This window comes from Urocampus carinirostris, chromosome 1 (assembly GCF_059441175.1).
Source record: "Urocampus carinirostris isolate Australia breed hairy pipefish chromosome 1, RoL_Ucar_1.0, whole genome shotgun sequence".
Classification (NCBI taxonomy): domain Eukaryota; kingdom Metazoa; phylum Chordata; class Actinopteri; order Syngnathiformes; family Syngnathidae; genus Urocampus; species Urocampus carinirostris.
This window is the reverse complement of record NC_142349.1, coordinates 4,722,154-4,741,539: the sequence shown is the minus strand read 5'-3', so window position 1 is coordinate 4,741,539 and position 19,386 is coordinate 4,722,154. Positions and strand designations below refer to the sequence as shown.

The 19,386-nt window shown below is 37.6% G+C and overlaps 1 protein-coding gene across 13 annotated transcripts in view; it reads left to right on the top strand.

Annotated features, from left to right (window-relative positions):
* The window catches only part of ctnnd2b (catenin (cadherin-associated protein), delta 2b), a 207,011-nt gene that overhangs the window by 147,420 nt on the left and 40,205 nt on the right, over window positions 1–19,386 (top strand). For 10 of the 13 annotated variants that reach the window (XM_088346053.1, XM_088346414.1, XM_088346109.1 and 7 more), the window contains 2 exons: window positions 721–777; window positions 12,638–12,770. In XM_088346053.1, the coding sequence (XP_088202179.1) occupies window positions 721–777; window positions 12,638–12,770 (190 nt within the window). The remainder of the gene's footprint in view (window positions 1–720; window positions 778–12,637; window positions 12,771–19,386) is intronic. The other 3 variants (XM_088346558.1, XM_088346488.1, XM_088346339.1) reach the window with 1 other exon arrangement.

The following is a 19,386-nucleotide window of genomic DNA, read 5'->3' as shown; positions in this document are numbered from 1 at the left end:
AAATTTAAATATGTCCACTAGATGTCACCAAATCCAGGCACCACTCACAAAGCACCAACTGTAGCTGTATTTGCTGACTACCCTTAAGCAACCAGAGAACATTAAAGAAACCCATCCTGGAGTTATTTTACTTAAAATAAAAGACAAACTTTCCTACCCTAGTTATTATATCTAACACTGAAGTTCCCATTTTAAGGTAAAGGTTTTCATAAAATCATAAAGATAAAGAGCAGAGATTATTTTATATCATTAAAACAATTATTTAAATTAGTGTTTTTCTGCTATTTTTTTTTTTACTTTCCAGTCAGCATCAGTTTCCTTGAGTTGAAGGTGGGGTGCCGGATTTGAAAACTTAAGGTTGCACTCATGACTTTAAGCCAGTTTTGTGTGCAGGCACATGGCATTATTTAGACAAACTTGAATAAACTCTTCTTTTTTTACCGGATCTAGATAATCAGCCAATAATGTTTTTGTAAGGCCTTTTGTTGTTCCATGAATTGAATTGTATCGATGGTAGTCCGTATGACAACATTTCCAAAACCATGACATCATCCTCTTCCCTCACCTGCTGTGCTTGTGCATGCATTCCACCACCCCCACCAAATGTTAAAAGAAAGTCAAGTCAAGTGGCATTACTAATCATCTGACAGTTCCTGATTGCGCTTTTGCTTGCCAGACACCCAACATATACCTCTCTCTTGTTTCTCTCTACCTCGATAGGTACGACCCAGAATTCCTTGTGTGGAATCAAAATCAAGCCGAGCAAAGAATGACAAAGTAATCCTACTATTTATTTCTATATATTTATATCCACATTCTGTTCATCTATCTTATCCTTTGTCTCATTCACTGAAACTGTCCATCTAGGATTTATGACACAGATTCGAGCGTTTAATAGGACATTTCCATGTGTATGATCACCCATGTGCATTAACATAGGACGGGATTCACCTTTTAAAAGTTCTCGGCACCGAATTGGGGCAGCACTACAATAACCTTTGCAGACTAGCTTTGCTCAAATTTGAGACGGAACAAAAGTTTTAGCTTTGTAAATAATTTTATTAAAAGAGTAACTAAACAGACTTTTTTTCACATTTGGAAACATTTAACTGTCCTCGTTCTCTCTTTTGCCTGTCATGCTAGCTTGAATCCCTCCATCCGTCTCTTTCATCCAATCATTAGGCCAGACATTTTCTTTTTTTGTTGCTTGTTTGTGTTGTGGTCATTTCAGAGTATGTTTTGTGATTGCCACTGATATTTCCATTTTCAATTGCTATATTGGCACCAAATTTGTTTGATTTCAAATCAAAAGCAGTGGCTGGGTTGGACGGACACTTGGTGTTTTGGTTTGCTGATATAGTCTTAGTGTTTCTCCGGTTATCAAGCCCTGCCGGATTTTCTGTGCTGTGTTTTACAGGCAAAGTGACGCTAAAGCAAGTTTTGAAACTTAACCTTTTACGACAAAGCCAATTATTTCTTTTTCACGCTCACTTTTCACTATTTTGGGTTTGTTAATGCAAACACGCTGTTTGGCTGGAACCTCAAATACAGGCTCACAATATTTCGAAGTTCAAACTCCAGACAATACATCTTTTACTCTCACTGCTGATTTTCACCAATCAAAGAAAAAAAACCTCAGATGAAATCAGCAAACCAAAAGGCGAAAGAAAACAGTGAGAGAACCTATTTACATTTTCAGCTGGTGAACATATCTTCTAGTTTTTAATTTAGCTACGTCAATTTCAGAGTACAATGCTTAATATTTTTCACAAGCAGATCACATTCAACCAGCAAAATATTAGTATTTGTGTTTAATTCTGCTTTTGAATCTGGCTACAGGATTTGTACGGGTTCTTGAAATCTTCAAAAATTCAGTTAGCTTTTATGAAACTTCTTAAAAGGAATCACAGTGAGATCCAAAAAAAATAAAGAAAATCAGACCAGGTAAAAAGTGCCAACAAGTTTCAAAGAGGGTACAGCATGTTCGGATGCATCCTGGACTCTTTATTGCTAAAATGAGGCAGAGGTTCATTCATCTCCACAATGGATTCGAAGGAAGAAAATGTGATAAGGCTCATAAATCATATCTCATTGGATTTCAATGAGATGTGTATTGAAGCAAAGGGAAATGGAAATCCAATCCAAAAACCCGTCTTCACAATTTTTTTCTAGCTGCAAGTAGCCTAAAACTAATAAACAAAACAAACAAAATATTCCAATTATTCTTTTGAGTGTAGAATATAAATAGCAGCTGATAGCCGTTTTTATCCATCTCAGGAGGTGGCCATTTTGGCACTGTTGACGGAAAATGACATCACAATTACTCTTTTATATTCTTTTTTAATGCATGTGTTTGTTCCAATTTGTTCATGTGAATTTCCTCAAGCTCAGCCAGGATTGATTTGGTTATTTGAAGGCTGAGTAACTGATGTCATTATCAGGAGCAAGAGTTTTGTTAAAAACAAAACAAAACTTGTATACTGAAGTTCTCCTGTTTAGGAGGTGCTTGTATAAAGAGGTACCACTGTGCTATTTTTAGACTATTTGGGCTACGTACATGATCTTCATGGAAGCAATGAGTCATCCAACCTTCCCACCCAAACTATTTCCCAAAGGTGTCAGAGACAAGACACCACAACCAAACACACCAAAACAATTTTTGCAAACCTTATGACATGTTCTTGTTGACAAACTCTTTTCCCTTTTACTCCTGAAAGAAACCCCTCTTCCACTTGTTTTTTTCCCTGCTTTTGAAAAATTAAATTGTAATAAGAACACACATACTCCATCTCAAACAAGTGGCTGTGAAAGATAGACTGCCTGGTTGCTTAGGAACAAAGAGAGAATTGACAGTCCCTCACTACTTTGTCCCAGTCCATTGAATTGCCAAATGAAACATTAAGCTCTCTTACGCGACACACACACAAAACACACACATGTATATAGTTATTTAAAACACCAAAGACTGTCTTCTGTTTATGAACCCGATTTTGTCGAAGATTGAAGAAATCCACTGGCCTCGCAGCAAGGATACGAGTCCCACGGTTGAACAAAAACAAGCTTATCTATAGAACAGGCAAAAAGACGATAGGAAAGCAAACACAAGAACCAACACCTATCACTTGGCAATTTGCCCGATGTGCTTTCACGTGAAAATATTGGCAATGAGGTCATGAATCTCGCCTTCAAAACTTGACGATGTATGTGCAGTAATGTGAGCGCCTTTATTTCTATTTGATTTCTTAAAATAAGCAACCCTGACAGTGCAATCAGTGTTCCCTCTAAGCTGCGTGCGTGCGCAATTGCGCACTGCTCGCACATTCTCAGCGCACAAGAAAATCTAGCCAGCGCATAAAAATGAGGGCTTAAAATTACTAATTAAGAAGCGACTTAAGTCAAAGTTACAGTGCACGAAGGTAAAAATACACGGGTTCCCCTAACGTTGTATCCTAAATGCGGTATTTTGAAGTCGAGTCGAAGTAGTACGAAGTGGAGTAAAGTTAGTAGAGAACCGGCTTCTTCGGCTAGGCTCGGGTCCTAAACGGCTCTTCAGCTTGTTTTTGCTTCTTTAATCCCAACATGACCAAATATTATGTAAAATTATACACAACGTGACTTAAAGGAAGGGGGGAATAGAACAAAAAAGAAAAAAATACCAATATGAAAAAGTAGTGAAAAGCTGAGAAAAAAAGAAACAAAAGGAAGGAACAAAAAAAGGAAAAAATTAGAAAAAAAAGCCAGAAAAAAAGAAAAGAAAGAAATGTAGGAAAAAAGTAAATAGAGAACAAAAAGAAAAAAGTAACAAAAAAGTAGGAAAAACCACGGAAAAAAGAAGAAAAAGTTTGTGTTGCATTCAAATAATTTCCAATTATATCAAGTGAATCTTGTTGCCAACATTGTACTTCCACTAAAAAATGTGATTAAGTACAGTTCTGTATCTTACAACCGACTAAATAAGCCCCCAAAAGTGTTAATATTTTCCGACAAAATATATCAGGAAATTAAAAGAAATGGATATCTAGTGAAAGAATTGTAAGAACAAACAACGTTTGTAGGCCGTACAACCTTTGCAATAGTACATGAGTCAATTCATTCAAAAGAGAAAAATAATTTTGCATTGCCGGAAACTCAGCAAAATGTAACTTGATGTCAAGTTTTGGTTTGATAATTAATTATCTTGCCACACTTGGGATTATGGTTGCTCACTGTTGTTTCAAGCGTTGCTCACCGACTTTGTGTGTACGCTCAGGCCCGTGGAAAATTAAAGGGAACATTGAGTGCAATGTGTGTGATGAGCAAATCTCGAGTTTTCAATAGGTGACCTCGTAATTGATATATGGCCGTGCTACGTTTCTCTTATTCATATTTGTATATTCATACACACGAAGTTATACAGTGCCTTGCAAAAATACTTTGGTCTCATATTACCAGAGCACCTTTTTCCACATGTTATTTGTGTCGTTCATGTGGCTTCTTGCAATGGGCCTATTCATGCTATTTTTTTGAGAAATTGGTTTCTTCTTGCCACTCTTCCATAAAAAGGCAAATTTATGCAGAGTACGATTAATAACTGACTTATGAGCAGATTGTCCCACCTGAGCTGTGTATGCCCGCTGGTTATCTATTGTGTTAATGGACTTCTTGGTTGCTTCTTAGTTTTCTCCTTTTTCGGGGTCAAAGTTTAGAGGGACAGCCAGGTCTTAGTAGGTTTGCAGTGGTTTTATCCCAGACCTGCCTGGTGAGTTACCTGGTCTTCATAATGCTGTCTCGTCTCCTCTCACAGACCTTTGAGCCCATCACATAGCAGGTGCATTTAAACTGAGACTTAGTAACATTCATGTTTATTCTGTTGGTGATTGTTAGTCATTTTAATTGAGATTGGATCATTCAGAAGACATCAGGGAACTTCTGGAATCAGTTGGTTGAGCTAGGAGAACATACATTTTATTTTATTTTCATTGTAAATATGATATTAAATGGCAAAATAATTTGGTTCCACTTTTCAATTGTGTCTCTAATGTTGATTATTAGCTTTAATGTTGTAGCCTGAAATTTGGCAATATGACAAAAAATTTCTGGCGAGCCAATACGTTTGCTAGGCACTTTACCTGTTATACGAACCTTTGGTGTTGACCAAGTGTTTTGGAAAACCTGGAAAAGGAACAACCCATTTGATGGAAAAGGCCAGAAAGTAGGGAAAAATCAAAATGTCCTGGAAAATCTGTAATTTTACTCACAATGCATTTTTCTCCACCTTTCTTTACTGGAAACATTAATAAATTAACTCCAATATTTTTTTTTCTCAATGCAGGGATGGGTTCATGCAACAGCATTCTTTTGATTTATACTCCAATGTTACTTATGAATGTTTCTAAAAAGTGATGAATGCCTCGTTACTTATGGCTAGGCTAGGTTTGTCAAGAATGAAATGGCAACCACTGTATAGTCTGGTTAAGTAAATGGCTAAATGTTTTCTGCCAATCGTCTCACAGGTTGGTGGTGATGGGCCTGGAATCTATTGAGTACATTTAATTCAATCCTGCTCGGCAGCAATATGAAAAGCACAATATGAATTCTAACCACTTAAAAGTCAACATGAAAAAGAACAAAAAATGCTTTCTTTAAACTTGTATTGACCTGTCGTGCTATGATATTGTCACATGGCGTTTTTAGGCTTGGCACAATTCATCTTGTGTTCCATTTTTCTTGGAACATTCTCAGCATGAAAACCAAGCGGCTGAGCAAAACAAACAGCTCTGGACTGGCATTCACAGTGAATGAACAAGCTGTGAGTGTGCAGTTCTTTTTGGCATTATAAAGGGTGGAGAAGAGGAAAACTCACTAGATTTGCCCATGTCTGACTTTTTACACAGCCACTGGTTATTTGTTTCCAGAATATCATCCCCATATATTCAAGAATTTCACAGCGTATATGTTGCGTGTATGGTTGCTTAGAAAAGCTTATGGCCTTGAGAATTCGATTATATCTTTCATACGTTGCAACATGCCGTTTTATTACTCATGGGTTTTCTATTCCAGACTGTTTTTTTGGCCATATAGCTGTGTGCATTGACTGTATTTTGTTTACCACACTGTTTTTGTCCTATAAGATATGCATGGCATTTTCTCTTGGTCTCGGATTTTGTCTAGCTGACAAGTTTCATTCTTGTGCTTCTATTGTTGACACACTCAAGAAAACAAATCTCCAATTCTTGGTTCAAAATCAGATCTGTCTTTCCGATATGCTGTAGTAGGAGCTGTAAAATCATTTGTGATGGTATACTACAGGGTTAATTGATTATGAATTAAGCTGAGCCACATTTCAAAATCTAGAATTTATTTCAGACCAGTACCTAGTGAACAGCTATCAGTTACAATTTTATATTCAATTGAAAAATTTGCAATTTTGATGTGTTTCCCTTTCTCATTTAGAAATCTGAAAAGCTGATATTGGATAGAAACCCTCACTCGAATGTTCTTCACTCTAAGTATTTTCTCGAGATACTCTAATTTGCCAAAATGCAAAATTAAGTACAAAAATAAGTTTTTCATTGGAGTATAAGATGCACGTAAAAAGCTGGAGATGCGTTCATTCTCACCTCTCCAACCGTCCTCCAACTTGACAACCCATCCTTCGTGATCATAGTAAAGCTAATGCTGTTGGACACATTCTTTATCTTGCCCCCGATAACATGTTAAAGGATATCTGTTGGTCGAGCAATATTTGCAAGGTATTCTTGCACAGTATAAATGTGTTATGACTACATACAATTAAAAACTATCTTGGATCCCACACAAGAAAAAATATTGTTAGTAGAAGATGCTGGACAACAAACCAGAATACAAAGCAGAAACACCCAAAAGAGCTTGCCAAACAAGCAAGAAAGAACGCTTATTCGAAGGATACGTTACATATAAATGAACACAGAAGAATACAACTGAGAACAATATGGATATGAAAATACTGACATACAAAAGAACAGACGACAAAATGATGTAGGAAAAGGTTTTAAAGCGATCGAATATTCACTTGAAAGAAATGGAGGCAAGCAAGGACGAATTATCCAACAGGGTCCTTTGGGAACAGCTCGCCTTCAAAGGCGTCTTGATTACTGATAAGGTTCAGCAGCAAAACTTGACAATCCAAGCCCTGATGGGAAAATAACAAACACCAAGGGCACTAAAATGACCAAACATTGTAGCCAAGGAGTACCTAACAATTTTTCCAAAGTGGGAAAAAACGATATAAAACTGCTTTCTTAGTAAACATTAAACAAATGAAAAAAGTTCGATTATGTGTCGCTATTTGTTTTGCATAATGCTTAATGTGCATATAGCAAAGGCAATATTTATTTTTGGTCATATCTATCTATCTATCTATCTATCTATCTATCTATCTATCTATCTATCTATCTATCTATCTATCTATCTATCTATCTACCTTGGTCATATCCCTCAAGAGTGGTGACCGACAGCAAGACAACACCTATAATAACAAAGAAAATAAAAGGGAAAAAAATAGCAAAAAAAACACACACAAACATTTTTGGACCATGGCCAACCCAACTGCCCAAACACCCAAACAAGTAAGGCAACTCGGCACCTAAGTTGGTCATGCTTTCGTCCCTCCAGATGAAACGGGACACCAGAAAGCGGCCATGTCACTCGGGTAAGGGTGACACAGCACACTCTTTTGTTCAACAGCAGGGCCCGACAGCTTTCACTGGTTTACCCCTGCCGCATCATACGGGTGCCCAGCCCATCCTTAAGAATGCGTCCACAATCCCACTATCCTTTCACAACACCTCTCCACTCTTTTCTATCACCAACAAGAGCTCTAGCTTCCATTATATTTAGACCTCTTTCCTGCAGTGCACTCATAACACCATCCATCCATGTCAATCGCGGCCTTCCTCTTGGTCTCCTTCCATTGACTTCTGCTCTGTAGATCCTCTTCAACATTCGCTCCTCATCCATCTTCTCCATGTGTCCAAACCAACCGAGTACTCTCTTATCAACACGCTTGCTCAGTTCCACGACTACTCCAGTTCTGTCTCTCACGATTTCATTTCTCAATCTATCCAATCTTGGTCATATCTAAATGAAAGATTTTAAAGATTTTTGCATTCAATGCAACACCATAATACCGTGAATCCTAGACTACAAGCCGCTACTTTTTTGTTACATTTTATACACTGCAGCTCTAACTACGATGCGGCTTGTTCTTCTTTTTTGTAGCCCCAAAAAAATGATTTTGCCCAGGAACAGTAGACCAATAAAATGAATGAGTAGTTCAAAGAGTTCAGATTAAATTGTATGATTAATTACACTTTCAGTTCTTGGTTAGTTAGTCACTAGTACTGATCCTCATCAATGAGGAGAATACTAGAAAAGCTTATGATGCAGCGTTTTAATTAAAAGCAATCACTCAGGCAGTTTGAGAGGAAATCGAGCCCATAAACTTGCTGTAAATCAATCAATTGAGTGAAGGTGGAGAAGCCAGCGGGAAAAGGTATATATTCTATAATACATAATGGAAGCCAAACAGGGGCTTTTACAGTGCTTTGTTCAATATTACGTTCTCATGAAATTTCGACCTTTGCACCCTCAAACAATTCTTCAATTTATACATCCGAATTGAAAATCAGTGGGAGTTCCCTAACAACGCTTCTGTTCTCTTTCCATATCATCGGGGCCATTGTCAGGTCGTTGGAGTTTCCTTTAATCCTTAGAAAACAATGACAAGAGAACGCAATTTGGTCTGACAACATCACAAAAACCACGTCCGTGTTGCAAACTATTCTCCACAGTATAGTTGCCCTGGCACTTGTGTTTATAAACATAAGGCTCACATTTTACGCAAATTTTATTTGTGTTTTAGTCGGAGTAGTAGTAAATATGTGTTTGTTTTGGTTATCGCTCCAGTAGTCCCCATCTTTAACGATCCAAAAACATGTGAATTTGAAAATCCCATAATGGAAAATTTGAGGCGACCTCCGAAACAGAAACAATTGCAGTGAACAGCAATTACATCCGGCTAATTTCTGCTTGGAGAAATTGTGACTGTTTTGTCGTAGTTGCTTGCTTCAACCTCCAAAAGCTGCATGGGGTTAATTTACCTCCTGCCATTACAACGTGCCTTCCTTGTTTGCCTTTGCTTCCTTTAGGGTAGGTAATTGTGGCATCGCGTTTGTGTTTTTTACCACATGTGTTGCGGTTGGTATGATTTTGTCCAGCTAACTCACTTTTAGCGGTAAATCCGCTGAGGAATTTCCTATTTCGTTTGCTTTTGGTTTGTGCTCATTGGGTTCCCACCGTGTGCTGTTTGGCTGACTAGCCTGGCATCAGCGCCGTTTTTGCCGTGTCCCTTGGTTTATTCCCGGGCTGCTTTGCATTTATTGCAAAGACGTTGCCTCTTTTTGTTGTTGGTTCCTGGTTAGCCTGGCAAGCTCACTGCATATTTTCTGTTCGGTCTCGCCTTTTTCCACCGGGGCTGCGGCTGCCTTTAGTTTATCGGTCGGAGTTGGTCCATGTAGTTTATTTTTTTTTTTTTGTTATCCCCTTTATGGCTGCTTGCCCTTTGTTGTACCATTACTGCATCCACCTGCGATACAACGCCTAGGCATTCTCCACAAAAACTACAAAACCTGTCTGGAAACACTTGTAACCTCTTTGAATGAGTAACATGTAAAACAATATGGCAAGTGGCTTGCTAGGGTGCCGGTTTTCCTCCGATGACGTAGCACCTCATGATGAGAGAGACAAGACATGCTGTCTTCAAAATGTATTTTCTTAGAAAATAATTGAAATATACCGCTTAAATATTTATTTGATGCAAAAATATTTAATATTTCTTCACATTTTGCATGTTTAAAAATCTAGGCTTCCCTCTGAACCCATATCTTAAAGCCTAGTGCGGCTTTTACCGAGACAAAATTGATTTTTGTCGTTAAATTTGTGCATGTGCCGCTCTGTAGTCCAAAATTTACGGGTATTTCCCAAATTCTGCAAAACCAGCCGGTGGTCAGCATATTTTATTTACGTAATTCAAATGAGGTGATCTTGACCACAGTTTATCCAGAGGTTGGATTTGGGCTGCTGTGGACCAAAAGTCCCCGATTGATTAGTCCATGTTTACTAAATTCTGACACGGGGATAGGTTCTCATGTCAAGAGAGGATACTGGTAGATTCTACCAGGACTGATCTCCTCCTCAATGTATTTACATAATTTGCTGAACACTCATTTTACATGCCCCGCCTGTGGTTTCTATTTCGTTCAATCTCAAATGAATCATCTAGAAACATATTTTTAATGAAATGATCGTGTTTACAGATTGATAGTCCAGATGCTTTAGGTACTGCCACCAGACCCTTCAATGAAATGCAACAGACAAAAACAAAACGTCCGCATCTGCCTGCTTGTTCAGCTTGAACATTTGAAGACTTATCGGGCAATTAACCCACAAGGTGACCTCCGCGGGGCTATGTCAGCTCTGTTTATATTGACGGAGGGCCGTGCCACAGCATGTTTACATTGTGTTAATGTTGTGGCTGTGGCTCTTTTAATTGAAAACTAAATTAAAAGGAAATGTAAGGATGATAAGAAAATGGGTGTATGGGGGTAGTAATGACACTTTCTTTTGAGTATCTAAGTGCTTGATGTGAGCAAATGGTAACATGCCCACTGGGGATGTGTCTGCTGCTGCAAGTAAATGGGTTCACACTCAAAAAGAAAATGCTTTTTCTCACTGTGCAACCGAAGCTCCGAGATTTAAATCGAAACCTGGTGAAGCAACTCAAAACCGAGCATTGTTACAAAGAATTGAAATCAATTCATAACAAACTCATCATTTTATTGTGTTGTTAGGTCTGTCATTTTGAGTGCTAAATCAAATACTTGGCAACAAAAACAAATGATCCACTTTCAGATGTTCCTCATAAAATCTGATTTTATTTTTATTATTGATGAGCTCCCCTTCTTAAAATCTAGTCTTTGATTTTGCTTTAACTTTATTCCCTCTTTTCACATCATTCTCACATTAATTATTTGTTTTTCTTTCATCTAAATACACACACCCTTTAAAATATGTATAGTGTTTGTGTGCTTGCCTGTGGATGCAAGTGCGTTTATGAATGTTTTTATGTCAGTGTGGGGATGTGTTTTTTTAAAAATACATTCAGAAAATATTTGCAAGGCTAAAAACGAGGTAAATGTGGCTAATTGAGGAAAGTTGTGCGGTTTTTACAATCAATAAGATATATTAGACCCTGATCCTGACAAGCACTCTAGAGAAAGGATGCATTTGAATTGCAAAATACATGCTGTATGTCATGAAAATGCGCTGCATGTCGCTTTGTTATGTGTTTTATTTGTTGGGTGAAAAAAAGGCTTTGACAGGGACCTTTTTGTGATCATGAATGAGTTGAGCTCTGCCATCAACCTTGCAAACCTTTTTTCCAAATTGAGATATTGTATTATACTTGAAAAATGAGACAACATTATTATGTTATGCCATTTGAGTATGGCAACAATAAAATCTTAAGTGGTGTGAGTGTAACCAATTCTGTGAATTTTTCAGAAATGAGTACGTCTCTGAAAATAATACACCTAATGAGCTCTCTTGGTCCAGAAAATCAATGCAAAGCGGCAAAAAACAACAAACACGAACTACTAGGCCCACTCATGTTTTGGAATGATGTAAACTATAAACTATAAAACTATAAAAATAAATTTATTACATTAAAATGGTGGTAAAGCGCTCGTCTTGGGATCAAGGGATCCCAGTTCGAATCCCGGCTTGTCCGTGTTACATGCCGAAGTGTCCTTGGGTAAGACACTGAACCCCTAAGACCCCCAATAAGCAGGTTAGCGCCTTACATGGCTGCACGGCCGCTATTGGGAAATGTGAAGCACATTGTAAAGCGCTTTGGGAAGTCATTGACTTGAAAAGCGCTATAGAAATGCAGATCATTTCATTTCATTTCATTTCATTAATCCAATATATGATCCTCTGTAAGAACAATGATAAACATCTGTCTTGTGTTAGATGTTGATGTTAAAACTTAAAACACAAGTGTTCTTTTGATTTTGTTCTTTGGGGTCTAGCCTTTGTATTTGTTTTTCCTTGGTTTTCTGGGAGATAACATTTCAATCTTGATTGTTTATGTGTTGCATGTATATTATAATTTAATTATTCATGCATGCAGTTTGAAAATTATACTTGTGTACTCTGGCTATTATCACCCAAATTTTACTGGGTTGGGCTCTGAAACAACACTTCTAAGCTTATTAACCTCTGCGTTTATTCACCAAATATCAATATTTGATTAAGGATTCCTTGTTTTTTTCTCTTTACTGTTAACATTTACTTTTGCTGTTACTGCCACCATTTTAATGTAATAAATGTATTTTTATAGTTAAATTCATTGTACATTGTTTGAATTTAAATATATATACATATATATATAATATATAAATAGTTGTATATTGTACATGCACAGGTGCACTGAAATTCAATGATTATGCATATCAGCCCCTGTCCCACAATCGCACACAAACATGCAAACACACTTTCCAAAAAATGAAGAAAATGGCAGTACAATGGAGTGCAATGCTGTCTCTGTTCTTCCCTGCAGAGAGTTTGGTTGGAGAGATCCAGAGCTTCCGGAGGTGATTCAAATGTTGCAACATCAGTTCCCATCGGTCCAGTCCAATGCTGCTGCCTACCTTCAACACCTCTGCTTTGGAGACAACAAGATCAAGTGTGAGGTAATGACTCAGAGGGGAAAAAATATTGCGATTTGTAAGAGTTACAAGATTGCAGTTGACTTCTTCAAACATAGTAGTACCTCTTCATACGAGCGTAATTTATTCCAGGATAATGATCATACCTCAAATTTCTCGTCTAATGAGCTAATTTTCCAGATATGAAATAAAAAACTAGGGCAGCACGGCGGCGCAGTGGTTAGCGCGTGTGCGGCACAGTTCTGAGGTCGTGGGAACCTCCTGCGTGGGTTCAAATCCAGCTCCCGGCCTTACTGTGCGGAGTTTGTATGTTCTCCCCGTGCTTGCGTGGGTTTCCTCCGGGCACTCCGGTTTCCTCCCACATTCCAAAAACATGCATTCCAGGTTAATTGGCCGGTCCAAATTGTCCTTAGGTGTGACTGAGCGAGTGAGTTGTCTGTCCCCGTGTGCCCTTCGATTGGCTGGCAACCAGTTCAGGGTGTCCCCTGCCCACTGCCCGTTGATTGCTGGGATGGGCTCCAGCACCCCCGCGACCCTACTGAGGATAAGCGGTGCAGCTGATGAAAAATAAAAACTAATAATCCCGTCTTGGACCTCTGAAGACCATCCAAGTTAACCCTAGATATCTATAAAACACACCTCCCTGATCACTAAAACACATTCAAATAGTATTTAAACAAAAAACAGTAATAAGATAAGTAAGATGATATTAATGAAACAAAATGCGAGTTTTTTAAGAGATCTTACAATCGCGCATCGGTTGCTAATGAAAGAGAACAGCAGGAGTGGGGAGGGTTTGAGGGAAAAGTGATGTACGGGGTATTGTTGTTGATAAGAAAGCACCTAATGTACACTTAAAATTAAAGTTACCTTAATTTTTTTAAAAACATTCACACAAACATTTCATTACAGCATACTGTTTTTACTGTGTTTCTTTTATTGTAATGAAGTGAGGTGCAGCGTGAAATTTTCTGCAGCTTTGTTATCTGCATTCACTGCTTCCCCTTGCCGCACCAGAATGTATATCAGTCATCTGATGAATTTCTCAAACTTGCAATGGCTGGACTCGAAATACATAATGGTTGTACACAAAGATGATTCCCTCTATGTTGATGCTGCGTCAAGTTTTCGGTGTTTGTAGACAGACAGTGACTTCTGCTCTCCGTGTTGCTATCTTCTGCTTGCTCCTTGTTGTGTATCCACAATAACAAGTCTCTCCATTTGGTCATCAATTGTGGTTTGCAATTTTGAAAGAAATGTCACGCCCCTTGTCAGTTTTGATGACAATCTTCTGTTTCAATAGTGTACGAAAAGGAGATGTTGACCGATGGCACCCTTTACCTAGGTCACTCTCAGAACACTATCATGTCCTGCTTCATTTAAATTGACATCATTCCCCTTTATTTATTTTTCTCAAAAAACACTTTACCACTTCCCATTCCAGAACTTCCAGATAATAACCAAACTTGCTGCGTAATATAAACATGTGGGTGGGATCAGGCGTCTGATAGGAGGAAGCACATGCCCCAACTGGGGATGAGCGGTCTCTAGTGGTAGCCTTTGGGACTGCATTTACCCCTGTGCGTAGATCAAGATTTTTTGTTCCCAAAAGAATCCCAAATATTGAAATTCCCGTGTCTAGAAGTAACACTCTACCAAGACATGGCAAGGTGTTTTCTTTTTTAAAACTGTATTTCGGAACGCTTGATCCATACCTGCACACCAGCTGCTGCACGAGAGGGGGGTTGTCTCAATTCATGCAAGATTAAGGAGTTCACCAAGACTCCATTTTATGCATAACATTCATTGTGTGCGTCCCCATAATCTAATATCATCAAGTTTAACACACACGCATGCACAGTATAGCGTGCCCTTTACAAAAGCTGATTTGTCAGCAATTCGGCTTTTCCGACACAGGGAAAAAAAGATTTCCCTGATAACTTGAGATTTCGACTGTAATCCTCTAATCTTGTCCAAAAATAAACTGGACCTGAATCTTAACAGAACCAAAATGCCACCATTCCCATAAAAATGTCACATGACATCACCTCACTTTAAACATTGGCATGAAAACTAAACAGTAAATGTAAAGCAAATGATGCATGTTTGATTTGCAATAATCCTACAGCCAGAGTAATCCGTCTCATATATATCTTTATCCACCTGCAGTCCACAGCAGGAAATTACAGATTACAATCTTTCATCAACAATCTTCACTTGAACACAAACCGGTGTGACTTTAATTTGATGAAATTACACATCCAGAAATCCGTGGTGAATATGTATCACCACACACTGGAGCTGAGGTGAAATCAACTAAGAAATTAAATTTAAAAATATTACATGTACGCACTTAAAAAATTCACATAAATATTTTTTTTAAAAATTAACAAAAATGAGAAAAATAATAATCTCCCAAATAAAGTTTTTTTTGTTCTATTGGTTGATACAGCACACTAAGTTTCGTATGGTAGTTCATTTTGTATTTTTCTGCATTTAGAAATATGTATGTAGATATTTTTTCTTAAAGTCACAGATCAGAATGCACAAACTCCGGTAAATAAAAAAGTTTAGGATGTGTAAAATCAAAAATAATCACATAAAAAAATATGTAAGAATTATTTCTTTGGGTTTTAAGACTCAATTGAAAGGGACACAGTGTAAAATTCAACTACTACATTTTGCTGTTTTGTTTAATGCAAACAAGTGCTTCAAAACACAAGTACAATAAAAACCACAGTGACTCAAAGTGAACAAACCGCACCATTTTACTTCTTTTTCTTTATGCACAGCTTTTGAATGAATGAATGAATGAATGAAACTTTATTTGGAACATGAGAAAACAAAAATCAAACAAAGCAAGTCAAAAACCAAAACAATGTGAACGTAACATGTCCGGAAAGGAATAAGAAGAAGCATATGCTTCACAAAGTTTATGGTGCTTGCGGGTAGGAACAAGATGGCCCACGATCATGTCAGCTTTCTCTAAGTGAGCCTCATGCTATGGAAAATAAATACACATTTTTCAACATATAAGCATTTAACAATGCACGTTTGTACGATCGTTTTTCTATTCGTACTCATTATTCCAATGACTAATGCTTTTTTTTGTTAATGAACAAAATTTAAATGCTAAATGATACACAATGTCTCCTTATGTTGAAAGGACCTTGTGTATTAGTGCCTCCTAGTGGTACAAAAAACCTTAATTCAGTAAAAAAAAGAAAAGAACACATTGATTTTAATACTAGGCAAAAGTACATGAACTATCATAACAATGCTAATTTTTATTAAAAAAAAAAAAAAAACAACCATAGATCGAGAAATTAATATTTATTTTGCTTAGTGGAATCCCAACCTAGAAGTCGCCGCTATGGTTGTCTGCCATCTTGCTGCTACACTGTCCTCTTGGCACTGGTTTTTGTTCACATTAGACTATACAGTGCCATCTAGTGGTCAAATATGAAACAGGCTTTAAAAAGAAAAAAGAAACACTTTTTTTGTAGGGAAGGTGTGCTACTTAGCTTAACATCCAAGACACAAAACTATGATACTCCTCTGTAAATCTGCAGCTGTCTCAGCTCCAAATTAGCAGGCATAAAGGTCTCATTTCTAAAACGTCACTCAGGATCTTTTAACAAGGGTCTGTCTCAATGATGTTCCTCCATTTACCAGTATTACCAGTATTATCTCCTGCCCAAGTATCTAAGTAGCAAATGTTATTCCTCAAACAGAATGTGAATAGTTGGAGATGGGATTATAACATATGTCGAGTAATTGGTTCATATTATATTTATTTAATTCAGAATTTAATTATTTGGTTCCTATTCGGCCAGTGGGTAGTTAGTGCTCGTGGTTTCTTATCCAAATCAATTTGGCATAGCCTCATATTGTGTCTAGCATTTATCACGAAGGAAGCAATACTCTAAACATATTTTATTTTAGCTTTAAATGATGTTTTTTTTTAAGTTCATTGATATGGATAATGATTAATCAGTTCAGAAGGAAAATAGTGAAGACACACAAATAAATGATGCACGTGTTTGGTACTAACTAGCTACATTTATTTACATGACAAGGAAAATTGAATCAAACAAAAGAATGAAAAAGTAGTTGTTGACACAAGCCCTTGTTGTCTTAGAAAATGGGAACGGTAAAGCAATTCAGTAGCAATAATAAAATTATTGATCTGTACATAAGGTTGAGGTAATCAATTAATTTAAATGATCAGGAATTATCTTCATAGAGTGTCAAAAATGAAATATTTTTTGCCCAGCACAAAATTGTTTGTTGTGAAATCCTTTCTTGCCTACCTTTGTGTTGAACAAAACACCCCTTGAGGGGGTCGCGGCAAGACCATGGCCAAAAGAACCACTGCTTTGTTTTGCCTTGTTTCCTGGCCGGGGAGACAAAGCTGTGGCAATTAGGCTTGTAAAGTCAGTAGGAAGAAGAAGAGGCAGCTTGGAGCTTTGGCTTTTCTTTTAGAGGTGTGGGAAGTCACGGGCAAGAGGTGCGATCTTAGTTCCCGATAGGTACCTGTTGAAGCTTTCCAAATAAAGTTCTCTAACTGGTTGATTATAATTATGGGCAAAATTTCACTCTGAGGCGTTTAAACTAATTTTTGGCATGTACACAGATGCAAATCATTGAACATTTGATTACATTTGAAGACTTTGGGGTTCAAATCTTTATTATACAGCTGGAGAATCTGGTCACTTTCTGTGCAGGGCAGTTTGTAGTTGGTGGAGTCGGCTGGGGACATCGTCTCTACACATAGATTTTATTCGATGATTAGAAAACTCAAATGATTAACCATAAAAATCACTGTCCAATTGTTTTTGGTGGAAAACCATGTTTGATTTAGTTGTACTGACCCAAAGTGTGCGTGTAGTTGCATGCCTGTAAAACACCTCAAGAATGAAACGCATTGAAATAACTCAGGTGCATGGAAATGTGTGCGCATACAGTATGTGGCATTCATTTGGGTTTGAAAACTGCATATGCAAGCTAAATTCTCCCTGCTTTACAGCTGTGCAATGGAGTTTGCACCTTTCAGACGGGCAATTTATATCAGGCTATCACAACATCTTTTAGTTTTGTTAAATCATATACAACGCTATCAAATTGATCCCTTTGCGTACATATAAGGTTATCCTGCCAGAATGAGCTAAATAAGTTTGTTAAATATTTGCCTTTTGGGGCAGACACACTTCTTGGTAAGCAAAAAGTTTGTTCTCTATTGTTTTATATCTTTGGTAAATAAGGACCAAGGAGCCCCTGTTTTTTTTCCAAAGTTGACACATTAGTAGTATCCCACGATAATTATTGGGCCAATAGTAATCAGACCGCTAACAGACAAACAGACATTACAGGTGTCGCCCAAATAGTAATAAAATATAATTAGTCAGCAAATTACTCACTTGGAGCCACGCTAAATAATTAAATTAGGTGACACAAATTTGTAGATATACCAGTTGTGTTCCCAATTATATTATGTTGTGATTTTCGACAAAGTAGTAGCACAACTTGGTTGTGTCTCCTCTCTATCGTAACATGGGCGAGGCATCAGATATCTTAGCCAAGATTAGTCACATGGCTCAGAATGTGTACATCATTCTGTGCATACTGTTGTGATTGTAAGGGCTTCTGAGCTTTAGTCAATAAAGTAAGTTATGTTTTGTTTCGAAAATGTTTTAGTCTAACTCTTGTGCATGTGTTATGCTTGAACGCAAATTTGATTAATTAATATTGACAGCTGCACTTGCTGAGTAATATGGACGGTCCGTAGACAAACTCTAGATGTACATAAAGTATAATGTGCATATTTTAATGTTTTGTACTCCTAAGCAAGTCATTGCTGCCATAAATATGCTCCAGTTGCAGTGCTGTGAGAGACCACCACTGACGTCATTAATCAAGTATTACGTTAACTCAAGGCTGTTACCCCTCTATGCCTCAGCATAGTTATTTTTTATTTGAAATAGCTACTAGTGTGTATGGCTAAGATAATACTGTGTATCTAATAAGAAAAGTGATATTATTTTCTCAGCCAAGGCATATGTGCCCTTTAGTATTTAAGCACTTGTATTATGTCCAAATGTAAAATTTTTTTCACATAATGAATACACCCTCAATCATATGAATAAGTACCTTCTGCAATACCCATATAATATTAAGGTGTGTGTACCACTTTTTGGTGACTTGGTGACCAAAACCGTACCATGGTAGTGTAATTCAAGGCAATCATGTGCTTGGACTCCATCTGAGTAGTGAGATGCCGTGAAAAAGTACGAAATCGACTTAGCCACTCCAGAACCTTCATTTTGGTTTCACAGCCATTCAGAGAGAGACTTGCTGGTGTGTTTTGGATTGTTGTCCTGCTGCATGATCCAAGAGCGCTTGAGTTTGAGGGCATGAACTGATGGCCGGATATTTTCCTTCAAGATCTTCTGGTAAACACCAGAATTCATTATTCCCTCCAACATAGCAAGTTGTCCTGGTCCTGAGAAAGCAAAGCTCTTCACATTGTTTAAATGATCTGCCAGATTTAGGTCCAAATGCAGGTTTTCTGATGTACGCTGATGACGCAGTGATTTATGTGAGAGGGAAGACTGTGTGCAGTGTTTGAACACTTACGAAC